General features: G+C 45.4%; 2 protein-coding genes, 1 long non-coding RNA gene and 1 pseudogene across 5 annotated transcripts; 2 read left to right on the top strand and 2 right to left on the bottom strand.

Moving 5' to 3' along the window:
• Positions 1 to 696: 696 nt before the first annotated feature.
• On the bottom strand, positions 697 to 1,430 carry LOC123059699 (uncharacterized). The gene is made up of 2 exons (XM_044482198.1): positions 1,154 to 1,430; positions 697 to 1,022 (listed from the first exon to the last, which is right to left on the bottom strand). Exons 1-2 carry the CDS (start codon positions 1,415 to 1,417, stop codon positions 951 to 953), a joined length of 336 nt encoding a protein of 111 aa, XP_044338133.1. The 5' UTR covers positions 1,418 to 1,430; the 3' UTR covers positions 697 to 950.
• Positions 1,431 to 1,538: 108 nt separating this feature from the next.
• On the top strand, positions 1,539 to 2,909 carry LOC123057366 (uncharacterized). Its single transcript, XM_044480380.1, has 2 exons — positions 1,539 to 2,009; positions 2,136 to 2,909. The coding sequence occupies exons 1-2, from the start codon at positions 1,539 to 1,541 to the stop codon at positions 2,391 to 2,393; spliced, it is 729 nt and encodes a 242-aa protein (XP_044336315.1). The 3' UTR covers positions 2,394 to 2,909.
• Positions 2,910 to 8,690: 5,781 nt separating this feature from the next.
• On the bottom strand, positions 8,691 to 14,042 carry LOC123059700 (cytochrome P450 72A15-like; annotated as a pseudogene).
• LOC123059701 (uncharacterized) lies at positions 10,328 to 13,081 on the top strand. Of its 3 annotated transcripts, none has more exons than XR_006427530.1 (7): positions 10,328 to 10,544; positions 10,653 to 10,713; positions 11,444 to 11,528; positions 11,904 to 11,992; positions 12,084 to 12,145; positions 12,510 to 12,675; positions 12,788 to 13,081. It is a non-coding gene; the product is annotated as an uncharacterized lncRNA (long non-coding RNA). The 3 variants fall into 3 exon arrangements; XR_006427531.1 differs by having other exon boundaries at positions 12,798 to 12,821; XR_006427532.1 differs by having other exon boundaries at positions 11,361 to 11,992.
• Positions 14,043 to 19,538: the final 5,496 nt, after the last annotated feature.

Consider the following 19,538-nt stretch of genomic DNA (forward strand, 5'->3'; position numbering starts at 1 on the left):
GAGTGAAAGTCAGATAGAACATGTCAGGCTTGTAGATGTTGTAGACGATGGAGGCCCTGGCGAGGAGGGAGGCGACCACCACCACCCCCCGCGCCCACCCGGGGTTGATCGCTTTTCATTTTTTGATACAAGGGTGTGTGTGCAATTTCTTTGCCAAATCAGCTCCTTACAATTGGACCTCGCTTTTTAGAAAGTGATCAAACGCAACAAATCGAGCGATCGGTGCTTTCTCCAAAAAAGATTGCCAGAAACATGATGGCTTTTGCAAAGAAGAAAAAAAAAGAATAGGAACTAAGTATTCTTCCGCAAATCTAGCCGTAATAACTGAAATTGTTTTTACGAAATAAGACTAAAGTAAGAGTATTTGAATAGGTCGGCACTCTTCTGCTCTCTAGGAGCGAAAGCCCCATCTGTCATCGACTCCACCGCGAATAACGTGGCCCCTGTCTCGACCTCGGATCTCTGCGCCGCTTCTTCGAGGAAATCGGCTGTTTGGGACACAAATCTCAGTTGCCTGAGAAAATAGATGTGTGGTTTACGTATGGTTAAGTTGCAATCCTCCTCCTGATGTCCGGCCGTGACACGTCATCACCCATGCATGACAGTCATGGACCAGTGCAAAGGCTACGAAAATTCAAAATACTAGTCCAGTAACCAAGACAAGTGGCACCCACCAGTAGACATCCCGGACTAATCTTTTGAGGAATATAACAAGCACCATGGATCGATGATCAATCACCATACAAAGAACAATAGTAGTGCAGCAGGTTAAGCAGAGTACATAATGAAAGCTCCAAAAGCTCGAATTGTTTTGTTCACGCCTGTCTGAAGATTACAAAACGAACAACTCCATCACATATGTTTATAGCGAGCTAGAAATAAAGTAACGGCCCTTAGTTATCTATCCTCTCGAGCCTCGAGCACCGGCGCCGCCGTCCGTCGGGTCTAGCTCAGCTCTCTTTGCCATCGCCGCTGCCGGCGCCGGGTCCGTTGCTGTCCACGACCTCCACCGGCGGTAGAGTCTGCGGTGACAAAAAAAGAGACATGGACCGAGCATCAGAGAGGTGAGCACGCAGGGAAGCATTACGTCGAACAGTTGGGGTGCATGCCCAAGGTGTGGGGGCCTGGGGGCATGAAGGGAACTGAGAGGGACCATGTCTGGCTTGTAGATGTTGTGGACGGTGGAGGCGCCGGCGAGGAGGGAGGCGACCACCACCACCGACGACCACGCCAGCGAGGGGGTCCCCGTCGGCACCCGCCCGCCGCCGAACTTTTTCTTGCCGCCGACGCCGCCGTTCATCCTCCTCCTCCTCTTCCTTCCTCCTGGGCCGCGCGAGAGAGTCAGCTGTGGTATGTTTGCGATCCAGTCCAGCCTTGGAGCGAGTACTATTTGCTGGGCTGCGGGGTGGCTGCACATGGGCTTCAGACTAATAATCACTCCGTTCCTAAATATAAGTCTTTTGAAAGATTTCTCTATGGAGCACATACAAAGCAAAATAAATGAATCTATACTCTAAAATGCATCTATATACATCCGTATGTGGTCTATAGTGAAATTCCTACAAACACTTATATTTAGAAACGGAGGGAGTAATAATGGGCCGTCCTCGGTCATTCCATCCGTTCTTCTCAAGAAGAAGAAAAAAAGCAGTCTTCCTCCGCCGGCGGCGAGGCGGCGACCGGAAACAGAATACTTCACCCAGCTCCGTGGCGGCGGCTCTCCTTGGTGGAGCCTCCCTCCCTCGCCCCCCCTGGGCCATTGCCTCTCCCTCTCCGCCCCCGTTCTCGCGCTGCAGGGCGCTGAGGGCACCCGAGGGAGGCGGAGGCGGGTGGCGCAGAGAGATAAGAGGCGAGCTCCCCTGGCCGGCGGTTTCGGATGCCCCGTATGGAAAGAGCGTCGGCGGGTTCGGGGAAGCTCCTGTCATGCCAGCTCCGGGTACTGCAACCGCAAGATCTACTGCTTCAACGGCGTGGTGTTCGATCTTGGTTGGAACTTGGAAACATGCGAGGTACTGCTATGAGCCAGCCAGCCTCTTGAAACTCAATCACTGTCTAGTATAGGCAAGCGGGGCCTTGGAGTCATTTGAGCTGGTTGTTTTTTTCCTTCAGTTTCATCAGGGCATGGTTTTCTGCAGGAGTTCACTTCTCTCGCGCGCTCCAGTCGGCGTGTCTCTGCCTCTCTGCTAAGCTCAAATGTCACCTTGGAAATACATGTAGCTGTTCCCGGTACCATGCTCATTCTTGGGTGTGCGCTAATTCAAAGTTGGGTGATAGATACATCCCCTTTTCTCCATTTTGATGACAAGTATTTTTGGACGGAGGGAGTATCACTCAATGCCATCAATCTCATGGTATCACGGATTGTTACTGCTTATCTTGACACTGTACAGTGATAGCTGATTATGCCACATATTCAGGATTGCAGACATGGTTTATATTCCTCTGTTTGTGAACTTGGTATGGAAATCTCGGATGCTCCTTTAGAGCACTGAGATTATTAGTTTTCATGCAGCTCCCTGAATATTCGACGGCTATCTTTAAGATTACTAGAGTTCGCATTGATGTATGAGTAGAGTTGGAATTGCTGCTTCCGGAAATCCACATATCATCATGGGGAAACCCTTCTCTGTCATTTGCCAGAGCAGAGCTGGTTTCCGGCATTCAATTTTTGACGCCTTCCTTTTCTTAGAAAGGTTTTACTGTGGTTCTAGTTTAGTCGTCGTTACTAGAAGACTATCTGCATCATTGATTAAATTTAACAAAGGCTACTCAATTTTTTCTCTTAATGTATCCATCACCTATAACAGGTAGTTAACAACTTAACAATTATTTTCTTTACAGTTTTGGATACTCACACTCACAATGCTATTAGGGCTTTATTTTGGAGCTGGATATGTTAGTGCCGGGCTACCAAACCTACTGGTAGGCAGACTTTGTGCTTGTCTTCTATTTATTTCAGCTTCTCTTTTTCACATCAGCCATTCAGCTTGAACTTGTTGCATGTGTCCAGCTTCAGAGTGTCGATGATAGACACCAAAATCATCATAACGTCGACAGCCTTATCTACCGCTTTTTCATGAATTTGGACATGATGTGCTGCATGTTGCTTACATCTATTAATACAAACAAACAACAACAACAACAAAGCCTTTAGTCCCAAACAAGTAGGGGTAGGCTAGAGGCGAAACCCATAAGATCTCGCGACCAACTCATGGCTCTGTCACATGGATAGCAAGCTTCCACGCACCCCTGTCCATAGCTAGTGCTTACAACTATTAATAAAATGCATTTTTTATTTTCGTACTGAGAAAATCCGGAAATTGTTTTGTAATACCAATTCTTATATAAATCTCTTTTTTAGGTTACTGTGTTGAGATGCTCATTTCTGAATATGCAACAGCGAGGGTGTACAGATGGAATATGTTGCGGTATTCATAGCGGGACTTTTTCCTTGGGCATTAGTTGCTCTGAATGATGACCAGCTGCAGAATCTACCCTTTTTTCAATGCTTCGGAACTATTGTGGAGGGATTTGGCCTAATGTTATGGTAAGTAATGGTTTAATTACAAAATGTTTTCTTAAAACATTTATTATCAATATCCGTGGTATGCCTTTCTCACCTGTAGAGATCTGTTGTTTTCAAATATAATTTGTATTCTGGCAGTGATGAGGTCATCAAACAAGAAATAAGAATACTTACTTTATGATACTGGCATAAGATACAGTTGGATGCTTCACTTTAAACTTGGCCCAAGATATCTTGGACATTTAGTGCCTTACACTAAGCAATCATGTGCCAGTCTCATCATATAGATTTAATTACACTAAGCAATCATGTGCCACATATATATTCAGGATTGTGGCCATAGTTTATATTCCTCTGTTTTTTACCTTGGTAAGTACATGGAGTACCAAGATTTCTTTTTTCATGAATATTCGGCAGCTACTTTTAAGATTAATAGAGTTCGCATTGATGTGTGCGTAGAGTTGAACTTGGTGCTTCCGGTAGTCCACATGATTCAGCAAAGCATAGGGAAACACTTTGTTTATCTGTCACTCACCAAAAGAGAGCTTGTTTCAGGCTTTCCAATTTGCCGCTTTCTATTTCTCAGAAAGGTTTTGTTGCGGCTCTAGTTTAGCCGCCACATCCTCCTCCTCGCCAAGAGGACTGGGTGGAGACGCCGTACCTTGCCTGACCTCCTAGTCTGTGAGTCCATCGCACGGCGTTACCAGCTAATCCCACGAATGGAGGAAAACCACCGATTCATTGGTGTATTCCTCCATAGTTTCAGGGAGAAACTAGATACCTCGTGGTGGGACCGCACCATCGATGCCCAGGTGAACTGACTATCTTTGGGAAATCTGCCTGTAATGGCTCCACTGCCTCTTCTCAGCCTGGTAAAGCTCACAAGTATGAAGCTGAGGATAAATATTGCCCAATTGCAAAGGACAGTTAAACTGAAAAAAATGTGGAAATAGATGGCGGGGTACTGAAGATGTGGAAAATAATTGTACATGTTCACTCTTTTCGAAGAAAAACCTGTACATGTTCACAGGTAAGAATATTCCTGATACATAGTCGCATGGCTTTGCTTGTTTGAAGTCTTGTTCAAACCGCGCAGAGTTACGCGTATACCCAAAATACAATTAATATTTGGGTAAGGAACCCGTTGATGAGCAAAATATGCTAATCCAACTAACAACCACTTGGAGGGATTTAAACCTACTTTCTTTTAGGATTAAAAACATCTACTTGGAGGGATTCAGACCTACTTGGAGGGCACGACACGCCAAAGCCAGCATTGTGACAGAGGTATTACTTGATACACTAATCAAGGCCATATATATAACTACTCACATCCAACAAGGAGCCAAAGCTCTTGATCGACCAGGTCCCTTCTGATGGCCAACAGAGTAAACCGCATGGCGCTGGCACGCAGAGAGTCACCGGCTGGGCCGACGACGCTGCACGACATCCCCGACAAGCTCCTCAAGCTCATCCTCTTGTACCTCACCTCGCCCCACTGGCTCGTCCGAGCAGCGGCCACCTGCAAGCGATGGCGCCGCATCATCGTTGATGCAAACTTCCTCTCTGAAATTGGTTCCATCCCCCATTCCTCATCTCTTGTTGCAGGCCATTATCATAACCACACAGCCCCTGTTGACGGCCGCTGCCTCAGCTTTGTTCCTTCCTCGCCAGCACTAGATCTAGATGTCAGTAGCCGGCACTTCTCCCTGGACTTCCTCCCTCCAGGCGGCAGCAGGTCATGGGAGATCGTTGATAGCCGCCACACCCTACTCCTCCTCGCCAAGAAGAAGACTGGGTGGAGACGTCATACCTTGCCTGACCTCGTAGTCTGCGAGCCCCTCACACGGCGTTACCAACTAATCCCACGCATGGAGGAAAAGAAATACCACCGATGCATTGGTGTATTCCTCCATGGTTTCAATGACAGAGGAGATACCTCGAGGTGGGGCCGCGCCATCGATGCAATGTCGAGTTTCAGAGTGATTTGCCTGCTCTTCAATGAGCACATCGGGATCGGGGTATGTGATAACATTGGCACACATTGGCACAGCAAACGCCTATGTGTTCGAAGAGGGATGGAGGGGGAAACGTGCCAGCTGGTTCATCGTCAAGTACCCAGAGAGGGCCAGTCCTGAATTCCGCTTCCATGCCACGGAATCCCTGCATTTCCTTGGTTGTGCCCAAATTTCTATATTTTGGACCATGCAAGATGACCCTTCCTCTTTGCTAACTTATAATTTCCAGTGGAAAGACGAGTTTGAGACCGAGGATCGGCTTTGTGGGTTCTCGATATCGACAACGACGACAGGGTGCATCTTGTTTGCTTGCAGGGCGAACCTTCGCATCTTTGCGGCAAGGCGGTATGATAGCCCCGATTGGGAGCTTCAGAAGGGCATCCAATTAAAGGAGGCTACCCGTGGACTGAAAGGGCACAGGGATGAGTACTTTCGTCAGTCTACGAAGATTGTCTCAACCAGCACGAGCTCTATTGTGTTCTTTCCGGCAGAGGAGAAATGGCTATTCTCCACTGACTTTGAGACCATGGAGATGGCGAAATACGAATACAAGACACTTTTTTTTTTGAAACTGTGGCTTATCTCCGTGTGAGCTTCCATGGCTACCTGCCATTCGTGCTTGTATTGTGCCTTGTACTTGTACAAGACGGGGCAGTGGCCGATGTTCTGATATTTGTATATGTCGAAGTCTCTAATTACATTTTCTAGGCGTTGTCCGTAAATCTTCAGATTTTAAAAATGCATTGTTGGGAGCCATACAATCATTGTTCGAGGGCTCAATGTACAACCTTTTATCTTCCTCTGAACTCCAGCATTGAGCCCAAATGGTCAAGACATTCCTCTTGGCTTTATCAACCATCAGCTATCATCTATGTTGGGTAGTTCCATTGCTTCCTATTAGCCCGGAAATTGAAGGTTATATCTTATATGCAGATAGTGTTTTCGGAATCAGCATTCACCCTATATTTTGGGAGTTTTTTAGCCGAGGTCCAAAGGCGCATGATGCACATCAGGAAGCCAGATGGGGCGGTGGAGTACTGTAGCTGTGTGGAAACTTCAGGAGAAGAGGACCACCAGCCAGGTTAGTGCGTGCACTGCTTTTTTTAATTTTTGATGCGACTGATGCACATGCATTCTTTGTGCTTCAGTCAAATGAGCTAATCAATTCACTTAATTTTGCGTGTGATTTGAAGCTCCTTGACTAGAATAAATAGAACACAGTACAACCTTCAACTAACAGAATTAGGTAAAGCTCTTAGTCTTGGGCATACAGATCAAGCTGCAAAGATTTGGTCAGCCACTGTAGATCAATTTATTTATTTTATTTTTTTGCGTGGGGGGTATATCGATTCAATTTCAATTACAACATGAAAACTATTCTGGTCTAGATTCATAATACATCGTATGAGCCAAATCTAACACTTCGTGCATTCTTAAACCCATATGTATTACAGTAGCACTTTTGACTTTTTGTTTACGGTACTTTGTTTGGTTCATGAGTGCTCAAAACGAAACTTTGTATCTATATTTCTTTAATGACAGTCGGGATCTTCCCGGTCTATGGTGATTCCGTAGGCTGATGTGTATCTACACGTGCCTTTTTTAATCGTTGCACTCATTCCATGCAAGACAGGTGCGCACCAAGGTGGGCACTAAGAGCATCTCCAACAGGTGCCGGTCGCGCCGCGCGCAAAAAACACATATGCCGCGCGCGCATCGGCATGCCCGCACCAGCCGCCGCGCTAAAATGCAGCGCGCGCGCGCCACTTCAGCAGCGCGCAAAAAAGCAGTGCGCGCGCTCATTCTAGGCTATTGAAAGATAAATTGCATAGATTAACGATACAAAGGTATTTTACATTGGAAACATAGATTGCATAATAATTAAAAACGACAAACGATAAAACACGAGATAGATTGCATAAAAAAAACTAGTCTAAGTCGCTATCATCACTATCGTCATCCTCTTCGGCGGTGTCGTCCGAGGTATTCAGCCAGATGTTCAACCACCGATCATCATCCGGCGTGAAGAACGACTGCTCACCTGCTTCAACGAGATCGGACTGCGCGTTCGCCAACGCCTTGCACCGTCGCCTGTCCAACCGCACCTCGCGGCGCCTTCGCGTGTCCTTCTCGCGACGCCTTGGCCAGCTGTAGGACTGCTTGTAGGCGACGTCCTCCGGGTGGCGGCGCCGCCACTCCGCCATGACCCGCTCGTCCTCCTGGGCGACGAGGAGGCGGCGCTGCCGCTCGGCGTGCTCCGCACGATCTTGTGCCGTGTTCAGACGTGGCGGCGGGGCACGGTCGAGCGCTTGCTGGAGCGTGTAGACATCCTGAAAGTTCATCTGGCCACGCGGCCGGCCTAGGCGCCACGCCGCCGCGTCGTACGCGCGGCCGGCCTCGCGCGCCGTCCCGTACGTGTCGAGGCCGAGCCGGAGATCGCCGGAGCGTATCTCTGCGTAGTAGCCGCCGTTGGGGCGCAGGCGGACGCCGCGGTAGCCGGACGCTCCTCGACGACGCGGCGGCATGGCGGCGCGTCGGTGGCGGGGCGCCGGGGCGGCGGAGGCGTGTCGGTGGCGGGGCGCTGGAGCGGCGCGTGGCAGAGAGAGAGAAAGAGGAGACGTGGAGAGGCGCGTGGCGCGCGCCGCACTTTATAGGCGCGCCGGAAGCGACGCGCAAAAGATGGCGCGCGAGCTAGCGCCTTTTCACGCGCGCGCAAGCGGTTTTCGCGCGCGTGGTTTTCCCGTCGCCGCTGGAGCGCGACAAAATGCCCCGTGCGCGCTAAAGGCTGCGCTTACCGCGCACGCGTTGTTTCGCTCGGCCGTTGGAGATGCTCTAAGGCACTAGTATGGGTAGTTGTTCTTGTGGACAACGGCTGGCCAAAGTCCATGGGAAATGATAAAAATTCACTTGAAGAGCGCACCAGTGTTACACCTTGTGAACGCCGCACAATACCTTCCTAGGCGTAGCACCATAGATACGTTTGGTCAAAAAGTAAAAACAGATGAGTTATCATCGCCCTGAATCATGTTGGATCTTTATTACCAAAACAGAGGGCAATGAAAGCCTTATTACATGGCCAAGATAAGAGTCCTTTGTACTTGAAAATAATAATATATATAGTGAATAATGTATATATGGCGATATTACTACGAAGAGATCGCCCGCAGCTTAATTTGAGCACCATGCATGGGACGCAACATCATTACGGTATGTGGGGCGTGAGTATATGACGGCGCGAGCTCAAACTCAAAGCACCGAAGAATCATGCACAACGCCATCTTGGCCTCAAGGAGTGCAAAATTCTGACCGATACATATCCGTGGCCCCCATCCGAACGGGAAAAATGCTCCCGGTTCCTTGGACGCCTTGAAGATCCCCTCAGCGAACCTATCGGGCCTGAATTGGTGGACGTCATCTCCCCAGATATCCTTGTCGTGGTGGGTGTACAACACGGACATCTCGAAAATCACGCCGGGTGGGTACCTGATGCCTCCGATCTCAATCTCCTTGTATGTCTGCCGGGTGAATGCACTAGCCGGTGGGTACAACCGGAGAACTTCGTAAAGAATCATTGTCACCTATGTACAACATATATATTAATTAGATACCATGCCTATGATCCTATATATGTTTGCAGCAACTCAAGTAATTTCAATAAATGTACTCACGGTTTTTAGTCTATTAAGACCCTCGTAGTCAAGCTTATGTTTTCCAAATAGGCCAAGAACCTCCTCCCTTGCACGGTCCTGCCACTCTGGGTGCATGCTAAGTACGACCATTGTCCATGTAAGTAATATTGATGTTGTCTCCATCCCTGCAAAGTAGAACAACTTGCACTCCTCTATTACCTCTTCTATGGACATTCCTGGAATGGATTGGCCATTTTCATTTACGTCTGTCTTGTTTGACTCCAGCAACAAGCCGATCAAGTCATTGTTTGTGCTTCCTCCTTCTTGCATAGCTTGCATCCTTTTCCCAATTAGAGCTCGTAGAATGGACTCTATCTCGTTGTTAATTTGACGCATCCTTCGATTATTTTTAGTAGGGAAGGACCTAAAGTGCACTTATGTTGTCAGTATACCAGCTAATAAGCACAAAACACCTGGACGGTGGTGGCAAGGTGGAAGTAGTACTAACTAGTCTCTACTACTATTAAACAATCAAACAAAAACTTTCTTAGATGCATCCCGTAATTAGTCCCACAACATCACACGAACCAATAAGCACCACACGATTAAGCCCACAAGTCTAAATCTAACCGCCATCATTGATTGAATATCTTTTTGATGTGCACTTAGCAATTTCCAATGACTGACCGTACTCCACCACGACGAGAGGAGTACTCGAACTACCGGTCCTCCGCCCCCAAATCCCGCATCCCCTACAATCATGGAAGGCAATCGTCCCGATCCTCAAATCACGTAAATGATTTCCTTCCATGCATCATATCCTGCCTCCTGCCGCTTCTAAACTCAAACACACGCACAAGAAGCCTCATCGTGGATCATGTAAAAATTGCAGGTGCTACAATCAGGGGCCCAGCTGCCGTCCTTGGGAGCGGCTCGCCGCCCGGCGCTCCTGCACTCGGCCATCGCCTAACGCACACCGGCCCCTCCTTAAGCGCGGAGTCTGCGACTGCTAGGCCATGTGGGAGTGCGGGTGACTCGACTCGAGGCGGTCGGGATGCGGGATCCAGGTGTCGGCGGCGCATCTCGCGAGATCAGTGGAAGGCGCCGACGGCGACAACGAGGCGACACGGAGGAGCTCGGGGACGACGACGACTTCGGTGGTGGCGTGATGCCTCCTGCACGGCTGCATCGGTGGTTAGAGAATGAAGGAGGAGGAGAGAAAAGAAAAGAGGAGGGCGTGGTGGCGTGGCTCACCGTTTGGTCGCCGGCGGCGGAGGAAGACCCGTGTTTTACCTTCGACGGATTGTGAGGCCCAAGAAGTTTCAATGAAAAGAGGAGATAGCGTTCCTACACATCACCAGAACCATAAAGGTAAACATTCATTTATGCATTTCCTCATAAATTTGTTTCCTGGCAATTTTTTACATATTGTTACGAATCATTATAGAATTAGCTAATTAGTGGATCATGTCTTTACAGTTCGCTGGATATATAAGTGTAACATATCCATTACAGTGGGGAGCACAAGCTTTTGATGCTGGTAAATTCTTTATCCTGGTCACTACTTTTTTTTCTTGCTCTTTTGGAGGTACTGTGAATAAATGATGATAATTAGGAGGTACAGATCATTGCTAGATCAGAATATTGGATGACATGCAAGCATCTTCCTTCATTTGTTTGTGTGCTCTACGGTGGGGGTAGTATTTTGCTGGCAGCCTATCTGGAATCGATAATGGATTGTCTGTATCTATGTAACTAAATGGGTGTTTGTTCTTACTTGACATTTGTGTTCAGCACCATAAGATTAACAAACCATGGTGCTATTATTTTAAATTTAGGCCATGTCTCCTTCAGTCTGCAGTTCACATTGTCGTAGTATATGTAAACACTGTTTCTAAATGCCAAGCTAGATAAATGTACCTATACCAACTTTGTTGTCGCACTATTTTGTTGCTTAGGGACAAAACAACGATGAAGCCCCATGCTTTTCTAACCCAGTGACCGCTTCTGGCCTCGCCAAGGTGACGGGGGATGAATTATCCATGTTAGTGCTGTTAATTTTGACTTGCAACATCTAAGATAGATTCTGATATTAAAACTCCATTGCTCAAATTTTATCTTTTCCCCTAAGATGGTCAGAATCTGTGATGCTGAATTACACCCAGTTGGTATTTTTTCCTTATATAGGTGTGTCATCAAGGCTTAGATGTACTAGAGATGATGCGAACAAGCTCCTTGATCCCTTACGAAGTTACAATTATATCTCACAGGTCTTGGCATTTGTTGGCCTTGCTCAACTGAAGTCTTCTCCGGCATTGTGTGTGTCTTAAACTCTTAATTTAGGTCCAACATTTGGTACGCTCACAGCTACTTCCTTTGCAGCTTTCATGTTGCATGCGATTAACCTGAAGATCTCCATGTACACTCTATGGCATGGTTTGCAAGAACTCATCTTGCAGTTTTGTTTACACTAGAATACGCTATATAAAAGCTTGTTCCATATTAATTTTTAAATTCAGATTGTCACATTCCGATATAATTTTTTTTTGTTAATGATGAGATATTTTGCCATGGTCAATACATAAAGAAACATGTCTTGATTTTTCTCTTGAATCGTACCTGCAAGTTTGTCAACTGTTTAGTGAAGCTTTCCTTCAAAATAATTCTAAATACTACAGGAAGTAGAGTAAGACAGTGACAGTTACTTTCCTTGCTGATGTTATTGCTCAGGTGAAGGTATTGCTATCCATTTTTTTAGGTTGAATCTATGTTCCGAGCACTGGTCATCAAAATGGAGTTTCTGCGTTTTCTTCGTACTGGTGATCACGTGTTCGACCTAATGCTTGATCGCTAGCAGTTCTATTTAACTCCACTAATTAACTTCTATGTCAACTTGGCAACAAATGGCAGAAATGACACAACTATGAGGGCGCCATTTTATCCTCCGTGCTTTCTGTTTTTGATGATCATAGGTATGTGGATCACACTCCTTTGTATACTTCTTTCCAAGGGAAGTGAAGATTTATGTTTTTTAATGTCATCCAAGCTGCATTTCGGTTTTGTTAAGAGAATGTTAGAACTGGACTATTTGTTTGGACAAAAACAACATGGGAGCTTCTTATTCACAGATAAAAACTAATTAAGCATTACTTTTCTAATGTCATCCAAACTGCATTTTGGTTTTAGCATTACTTACTCATAATATGGGACCTCGAATTTGTGATTTATTGCATGTCTGTTTATGTTCCTTCTCAAACTTAAGCCATTTTTTCTCCTAATGCTATATGCCGTATCTCAAGATTTTGTTGCTCTTCGTTCCAATTTTTTGATCTGCAGAACAGTGAAAGGGGACAAGGCTGCACATAAATTTCATGCTTAGGAATGATTTCAATCTTTCCATTCCTCATAACAGTGAGAAGGGCAATAAGGCTACACTTACAAACTGTGTTCATGAAATCAATATCATCAACCAGCAACTCCAAGATTCAAGTGTGGATGCGAGGTATAATAATTACAAATGTGACTGGCCCTACTTTGGTCATGTTATCATTTTCTTAGCATGAGCATTTCTTATAGGTTGTTTTTCTTCTTCTCATTGACAAGATGCTATTCAGTGTGTTTCAGATTTTAGTCTTCATACTCCCTTCAGGCTGTTATCTCTACAGTCTGATGCTGGCTGCTTCTCACTTTTATGGATGACGGACTTGGTTTTCTCATAGTGAAAGTCATTTATTGAATTTTATTGGTACTGAAATGGTATTTGCATGTGTGTCTGCGCAAATGGAGAATAGTGGTGAACCCTTTAAATTATTCATTGTCCAACAAGGGAATCGAGCTTCTATTGTATAAAATTGTAATAATATGACTTGCAAATTTTGAATGATTGTATATTTGACGAAAAATACGATGGCCTGAAGTCTTAATATATGTATGTTTGTCTAGACGTGCGTTGCACGTGCATGTTTACTAGTAAGATAAAATTCTATTTGTAAATACATTTCTAGAAGAGAAAAAAGGTAACTCACGTGTAACCCGGAATCATGATCTTGTGAATGGCTGCCATGAACCGCCCGACTTGCTCAGACTGCAGTTGAAAAATCCTTCTTCCTTCAAGATAACTGCTGCCGAATGCGGTGCGTGAGATGACATCTCCGGTGAGGCTCTGGAGCTCTAAGGAAGCATCCACCTCACACGAGCCGTCGGGACCAAGGGACTGTGCCCATTTGTTAACAAGCTCTTCACAACACAAAGAGAAGGCTGGCAACATGATCTGTAAATTAAGCGAGCGAATCAGTCACACGCACACTTGTCACAAACGCTATCAAAAAGTGCTAGCTGCAACCGCAGGTAGGTACCTTGAGCTTCTCGACATGGAACGCGGGGTTGAGTATCCTTCTGTGCTTAACCCATTTCTCACCCTCGTGGGTCGCTACGCCTACGGCGAGGAGCTTGGACAGCGCTGGGAACTTGACCTTCTGGATGTGCCCAAACTTGTTGGACATCACCTCCCTGACCAGGTTAGGATCAGTGGGGAACCGGACCGAACCAGGAGATGCACTGCTTGCCGTGCTCCTCGACGGTGTTGTAGAGGAAAGGCAAGACGTGGGCGCCGATGTCGTGGCAGCGCAGCGGCAGGGGCTTGGACCATGCCTCTTTGTTTTGCCTGCCGTAGTCACTCATGTCGCCGAGGAGGAAACTGTATGACGTCCCACGAAGGCCCTGGGCGCGAAGAGCCCGCTCCAGGCGCCTCGGCCGCCACCACAGCTGGTCTAGCAGTCGGATGGTTGGCCACAGGAGCGCCAGGCCCAAGAGGCCGCAGGCGATGTAGCTCCATGGTAGTGCTGGACTCAATACGGATTCAAGATTCATTGCTTCCCTCTCTAGGTCACAGAAGTGGGTGCAAGAAGAAAGGCTGGAAACCAGTCAAGTGTGATTGGATTGGATTGGTAGTCAGAACTCTGAATATATACAAGTGTCATTAGGACACATAAGTCCTGTGTGCTCATTTGTTTAAGTTTCTTCCGCTGCAAGTAATGCTGTCGTATTTGGGCATCTTAGTCAATCAGACGCCATAGTCAGTGCCACGTTCCTAATTAAGGAACTTGGCAGGCAAGAAACTACAATCTTTTTTAACCATCAAAAGAGAGAGAGGGTTTGAAGAAGCAACGGAAGGTTAAAATAATATTACAAACGGATTACTCTTGCAGTAGAATGTTACTACTCAGATGCAACAAATAGCACAGCGGTTGTTATCGCCCATGTTAGCTCTGCCTTTCTGCTGAGAGCTACTAGTTGTTATGAAGGTCTGCCGCCTTGTGTGGACCGTCCTATCCATCGTCATGTTCTCGAGGATTCTGTACTACATGGCACTATATTATAGGTGATGTCTCCTAACCCTCAAATATGGCGACGACCTCATAATACACTAGTGTGAAAAAAATGCTTTTATATTATGGGACCGAGGGAGTAGATGGTTAACAAAGTAGCACCAGCCAGCTATATGAGGTATCAGTAAACTGGTCTGCATGCAGGATGCAGTCTGAGCTTATTACAGAGTGATGTTATATTGTCCATTATGAGTAGCAGTGGTACTGGGCATACTGGGCCCTTGCCTTGATGGTGCATGTAACCTTAATTAGCGTTAGCAATGTTGTTGTCAAATCCAAAGTGCTGTCAGTTAGTCAGCCTGTGACAAAAAGGCAAAGAAAGAAGACAACGGAGATCAGATCATAGGTCAGGTACACACTGCCTCGTATACCATTCAAAACCTGATTTGGAATGAAAATATGGATTCAAATTTGTACAACAGTTCCTATTTCTGGAACCTGAGTGAGTATAAAATGGTCAAGATCATGCTGCTCAATTCACAAATTATTAACCGATGATGGTGGCATGTCAAATTATCTTCCTGGTAAGATATAGAGTAGCTATTTTTTAGGGAACGATAAGATGTAGCTGAAACACAGTTTTGCCTTTTTTTCGAGAACATCAATATGTTTTCAAATTTGTGTACATTTTTTATAAACCTGAACGCTTTAAAAAATTAAATTCGGAACACTTATGGAAAACAAACATTTTTAAAATTTGTGATTTTTTTTAAAAATTGTGTTTTTCTTAAATTACTAATTCTTTTTAAAATTGTAAACTTTTGTTAAAGAAGAAATGGAATATCTATTAAAGAAAAGGAAAAAAATAAAATAAAAAATTACAATGGAAAACATTAGAAAGACACAAAAACCAATAAACCAATGAAAACTAGACCAGAAGCTTCTAGAAGGTTCCCGAAACCGCGGAACCAAGATAGAAAACCTGGTCGCTAAATCGGCCGACCTATTTCGGTTGATTGCTAGTCAGCTATATGCTTTCAGCCGACATTCCACGTTTGTAACATTGGAAATATACCCTAGAGACAATAAAAAATATTATTATTTATTTCCTTGTTCATACCTAATGTTTAGATCTCTATGCTATAAGTGTTATGTGCTTGAATGTGAGATTCGGAGAATAACTCAGAAGCATGTGTGGATACATAAACACAATAATTTGTTCCAAATCTCGCCTCAAGAGTAGCTCATATGCTACATGATGATCCTGTTTTTTCTAAACATAGGGCATTGTTAAAGTGACAAGGATGCTGGCCACGATGAGAGCACATTGTTATCGGAACAATGGTGCTGAATAGACACATCCGAATAGTATACTGCAATATCACATCATCACATGTTATTGGTATTATCATACAGATGTTAACGTATACTTACTTCCTCAGAGCATGAGAGTATTAAGTACCTTCATGTCGTACTGTGTACATCGGAGTTCATCAAACATTACCTGTAATAGGCCAATTATAACGGCAACTTTCAGGTGCAATGGGAAAGTATGTCAAGGGTCTGTATCCATCATTGTCTGCATAGGAACAACATGATATGATCATGTGGATGCCGGAATATGGAAACAAGAAAGGAACAAAACTGGTAATGAGGATTACTTAGTATTGTGATCTAGTTGTTGCTTCACACGGATACCAAAAGTCTTGCCTCGGGTTTTGTTAAGTATCGTGAGGCAAAGAGACTGGTGTATGGAAACTAAAGGTTTGCTCGATAATGATTCGTGTAAGTGTAGGGGGTCACTATGGATACCCAGATCCCTCTATTGGTCATTGACCAAAATAGTTCCAGGTCATGTCTTGCCTTTACCAAACTACGGTGTCGCATGCTTAAGAGTAATCGATTTGTTGGGTGCTAGGAAGTGATAGGAGCATATTGGAATTGCACCAGAAAAGTTTCATAAGAAATATAAGTATTTCAGAGAGAGAAACAGAAAGGTTTGGGAGAAATTGGGAAAAACCAAAAATACCAAGAGGTTCTAGATCACCCTAGAAACCCTCCGGAGGGCACTAGAAGGTTTGAGAAGTTTCTGAAACCTCCGGGAATTTTTTGGAGGGGAGGCATGGGGTTGTCACTCTTGCTCTCATGCTTGAAGGTTGTGCCCTCTCTCTCTCTCTCTCTCTCTCTCTCTCTCTCTCTCCCTCCCTCCCTCCCTCCCTCCCTCTCGCGCGCGCGCAAGTTCTTCACCCCAAGCCGCAAGGCTGCTCCTATACCCTAGCTCTTGGTGGTTCTTCATTCTGGACGGCGAAGCCCTGTCGCATGGTGATTCTCTATGCGTGGTTACCGGCGGAGCGAACATATTTTCGATCCTAGTTCAAGGGAGAAAAACTCTCATGGTTGGGAGGTTTAATCCTTATTGCAGAAATCTGCAGGAATGGTCTTCACCAACTCTTCTTTCACTGCACTCTAGATGGTAAAGATTCGATCTAATATATTTGCATCTTCATAATCATCTTGGGATTTTGATTTGTAGGATGAAACTTTTTTATTTTTCTACTGAATTTCCCAACAATAACACCTACACACCTACATTACTAACAAATATCTGAGTTAGAATTAAGTGACCACCTGGCATACTATCAGATGGCAAGGGACCAATAGGCTCGGAATTCGGATTCCAACTTGAATTAGAATACAGACAAGAAGAGGAGGCTAAACTGTTGGTTGTGGTTCCTCATACGCCCACAACAACTTTTTATAGCTCTCCGCGAAAAAAACTTGTTATAGGGCCGACACGACAGGTGCCATGTACACACGCATTGTCTTTGACCTTGCTTGCAAAATATCTATCTATCTACCTATGTGATAGATTTTTTTATGGATTGAGTCATACATGCTGCCAAGCTAGAGAAGGGCTGATAGACTAATGTGAGATGACTGGATGTCTTAATTAATCAGTTAATTTACAGGTAAATTAGGTCAATTAGCACCTATCGGATGGATGCAACTGCTCTGCGTGACGCGTACAAGGCCCTATCAATTTGCGCCCTCATTCAGCAAACCATCGTCTATCCACTGCTAGAGCTTTTTTTTGGAAGAAGTTTCAATCTATTCATCTTTAATCATGACAGTACAACAAACACCAGAAATAAAAATTACATCCAGATCCGTAGACCACCTAGCGACGACTATAAGTACCGAAGCGAGGCGAAGGCGCGCCGCCGTCATCGCCCCTCCATCACCGAAGCCGAGAACAACTTGTTGTAGTAGACAGTCGGGAAGTCGTCGTGCTAAGACCCCATAGGACCAGCACCCCAGAACAGCAACCGCCGCCGATGAAAAATAACGTAGATCGGAAGGATCCAAACCGAAGACACACGAACGTGGACGAACAACGACGAGATCCGAGCAAATCCACCAAAGATAGATATGCCGGAGACACACCTCCACACGCCCACCAACGATGCTAGACATCGCCGGAACGGGGACTAGGCGGGGAGACCTTTATTCCATCTTCAGTGAGCCGCCGCCGTCTCGCCTTTCTGAGTAGGACACAAACCCTAACAAGATTGAAAAAAACGACTAAAAACGGAGCCCTAGGCCACCGGAGACGAGGCGGACCTGCGCCGGCGCCGGCGAGAGGTACGAACCCTAACTTTTTTTCTTGGAGGAGGAGGAGGAGGCAAAGCCCACTACTAACATTCCACCGGCCCTAGGCCAGGATACACCGCGCCTCCATGGCCCTAGGCCACCGGAGACGAGGCGGACCTGCGCCGGCGCCGGCGAGAGGCACGAACCCTAACTTTTTTTCTTGGAGGAGGAGGAGGAGGCAAAGCCCACTACTAACATTCCACTGCTAGAGCTTAATTCAACAGAATTTCAACTAGGGCGGACGAGCTAAATCCATAAAATCATCACAGGTGTGTCGTCATTGGCAGAAACACACCACTTTACGGGTTGTTCACAAAATGCATCACACACAATGTTAATCTGTGACAAAAATCACTAAAAGTTATTTGATCGCAATTTTGACGTGGCAAATAGCTGACGTGGCAAAGGGATAGACACAGCGGGAAGGTGACGACCGTTAAAATTGATGTGGGGCCTGCTTGTCAGCTGCCTCTCTTACCCTCTTAGTGTATCCTTACATGCATGTCCCATCCCACTAAAAATGAAGAAGGTGATAAATCCCCTTCGTTAACGTCCGCCACGTGGTTGCATTTTTTTTTTTGGAAAAAAAGGCATGGTTCGACCGAGCCGTTAATTTCCGTCACCTTTGCGCCATTATCCCTTTGCCAGGTCAGCTATTTGCCATATCACATTCCGTGTTTTTTGTCAGACTAACATTGTGTGTGGTGCATTTTGTGATCACCACCTAAAGTGATGTTTTTTTTGCTAATAACAACACTATGTATCCCGCTAAAAAAACGCAAATTATGGTAGTTTTATGGTTTTAACTCAGGACGCGCGCACATGCCCTGTCCACTTCCATGCCGATCCTAGCAGAAACATTCTCTTTGTGTTGTTACTGCTAAATATAGTTCTTTCCTTTTTGTGGGAAGTGGTAGTACCACTAAATACTTGTGTTTTTTGTTTTGCGGACATCTTCAAAAGTAGATACACACCATATGTCATTTTCGTATAATTCATCTATCTGTTTATCCGATTTGAATTATTGTGCTGGTGGAATATACACTATGCACACATACATGTCAACCGGTGATTTCACGTCCATATCGTCGGTCTTGGGATGTGCTATGACAACCACAGATATAAGCAGCTAATAATCGTATAATCGGTCCTGAAGAATTTGCTACTCCACATCTTCTTGCAAGTTGCAAATTACAAACAGGATGAAGCATTTTAGAGATCTAAAAGCTCTTATATTAGTTTACAGTAGCGTAACATAATATTCGCTTCAGTCTATAGGGCCATCTTGTTTTCCTTTTTTGAGCTAGCCATCTTTGATTGTGGTGAATATAATAAGCATTCTCATTCGCTGAACTTGTTAGTATATCTTCTTCCATCCATCTGTTTG

This window comes from Triticum aestivum, chromosome 3A (assembly GCF_018294505.1).
Source record: "Triticum aestivum cultivar Chinese Spring chromosome 3A, IWGSC CS RefSeq v2.1, whole genome shotgun sequence".
NCBI lineage: Eukaryota > Viridiplantae > Streptophyta > Magnoliopsida > Poales > Poaceae > Triticum > Triticum aestivum.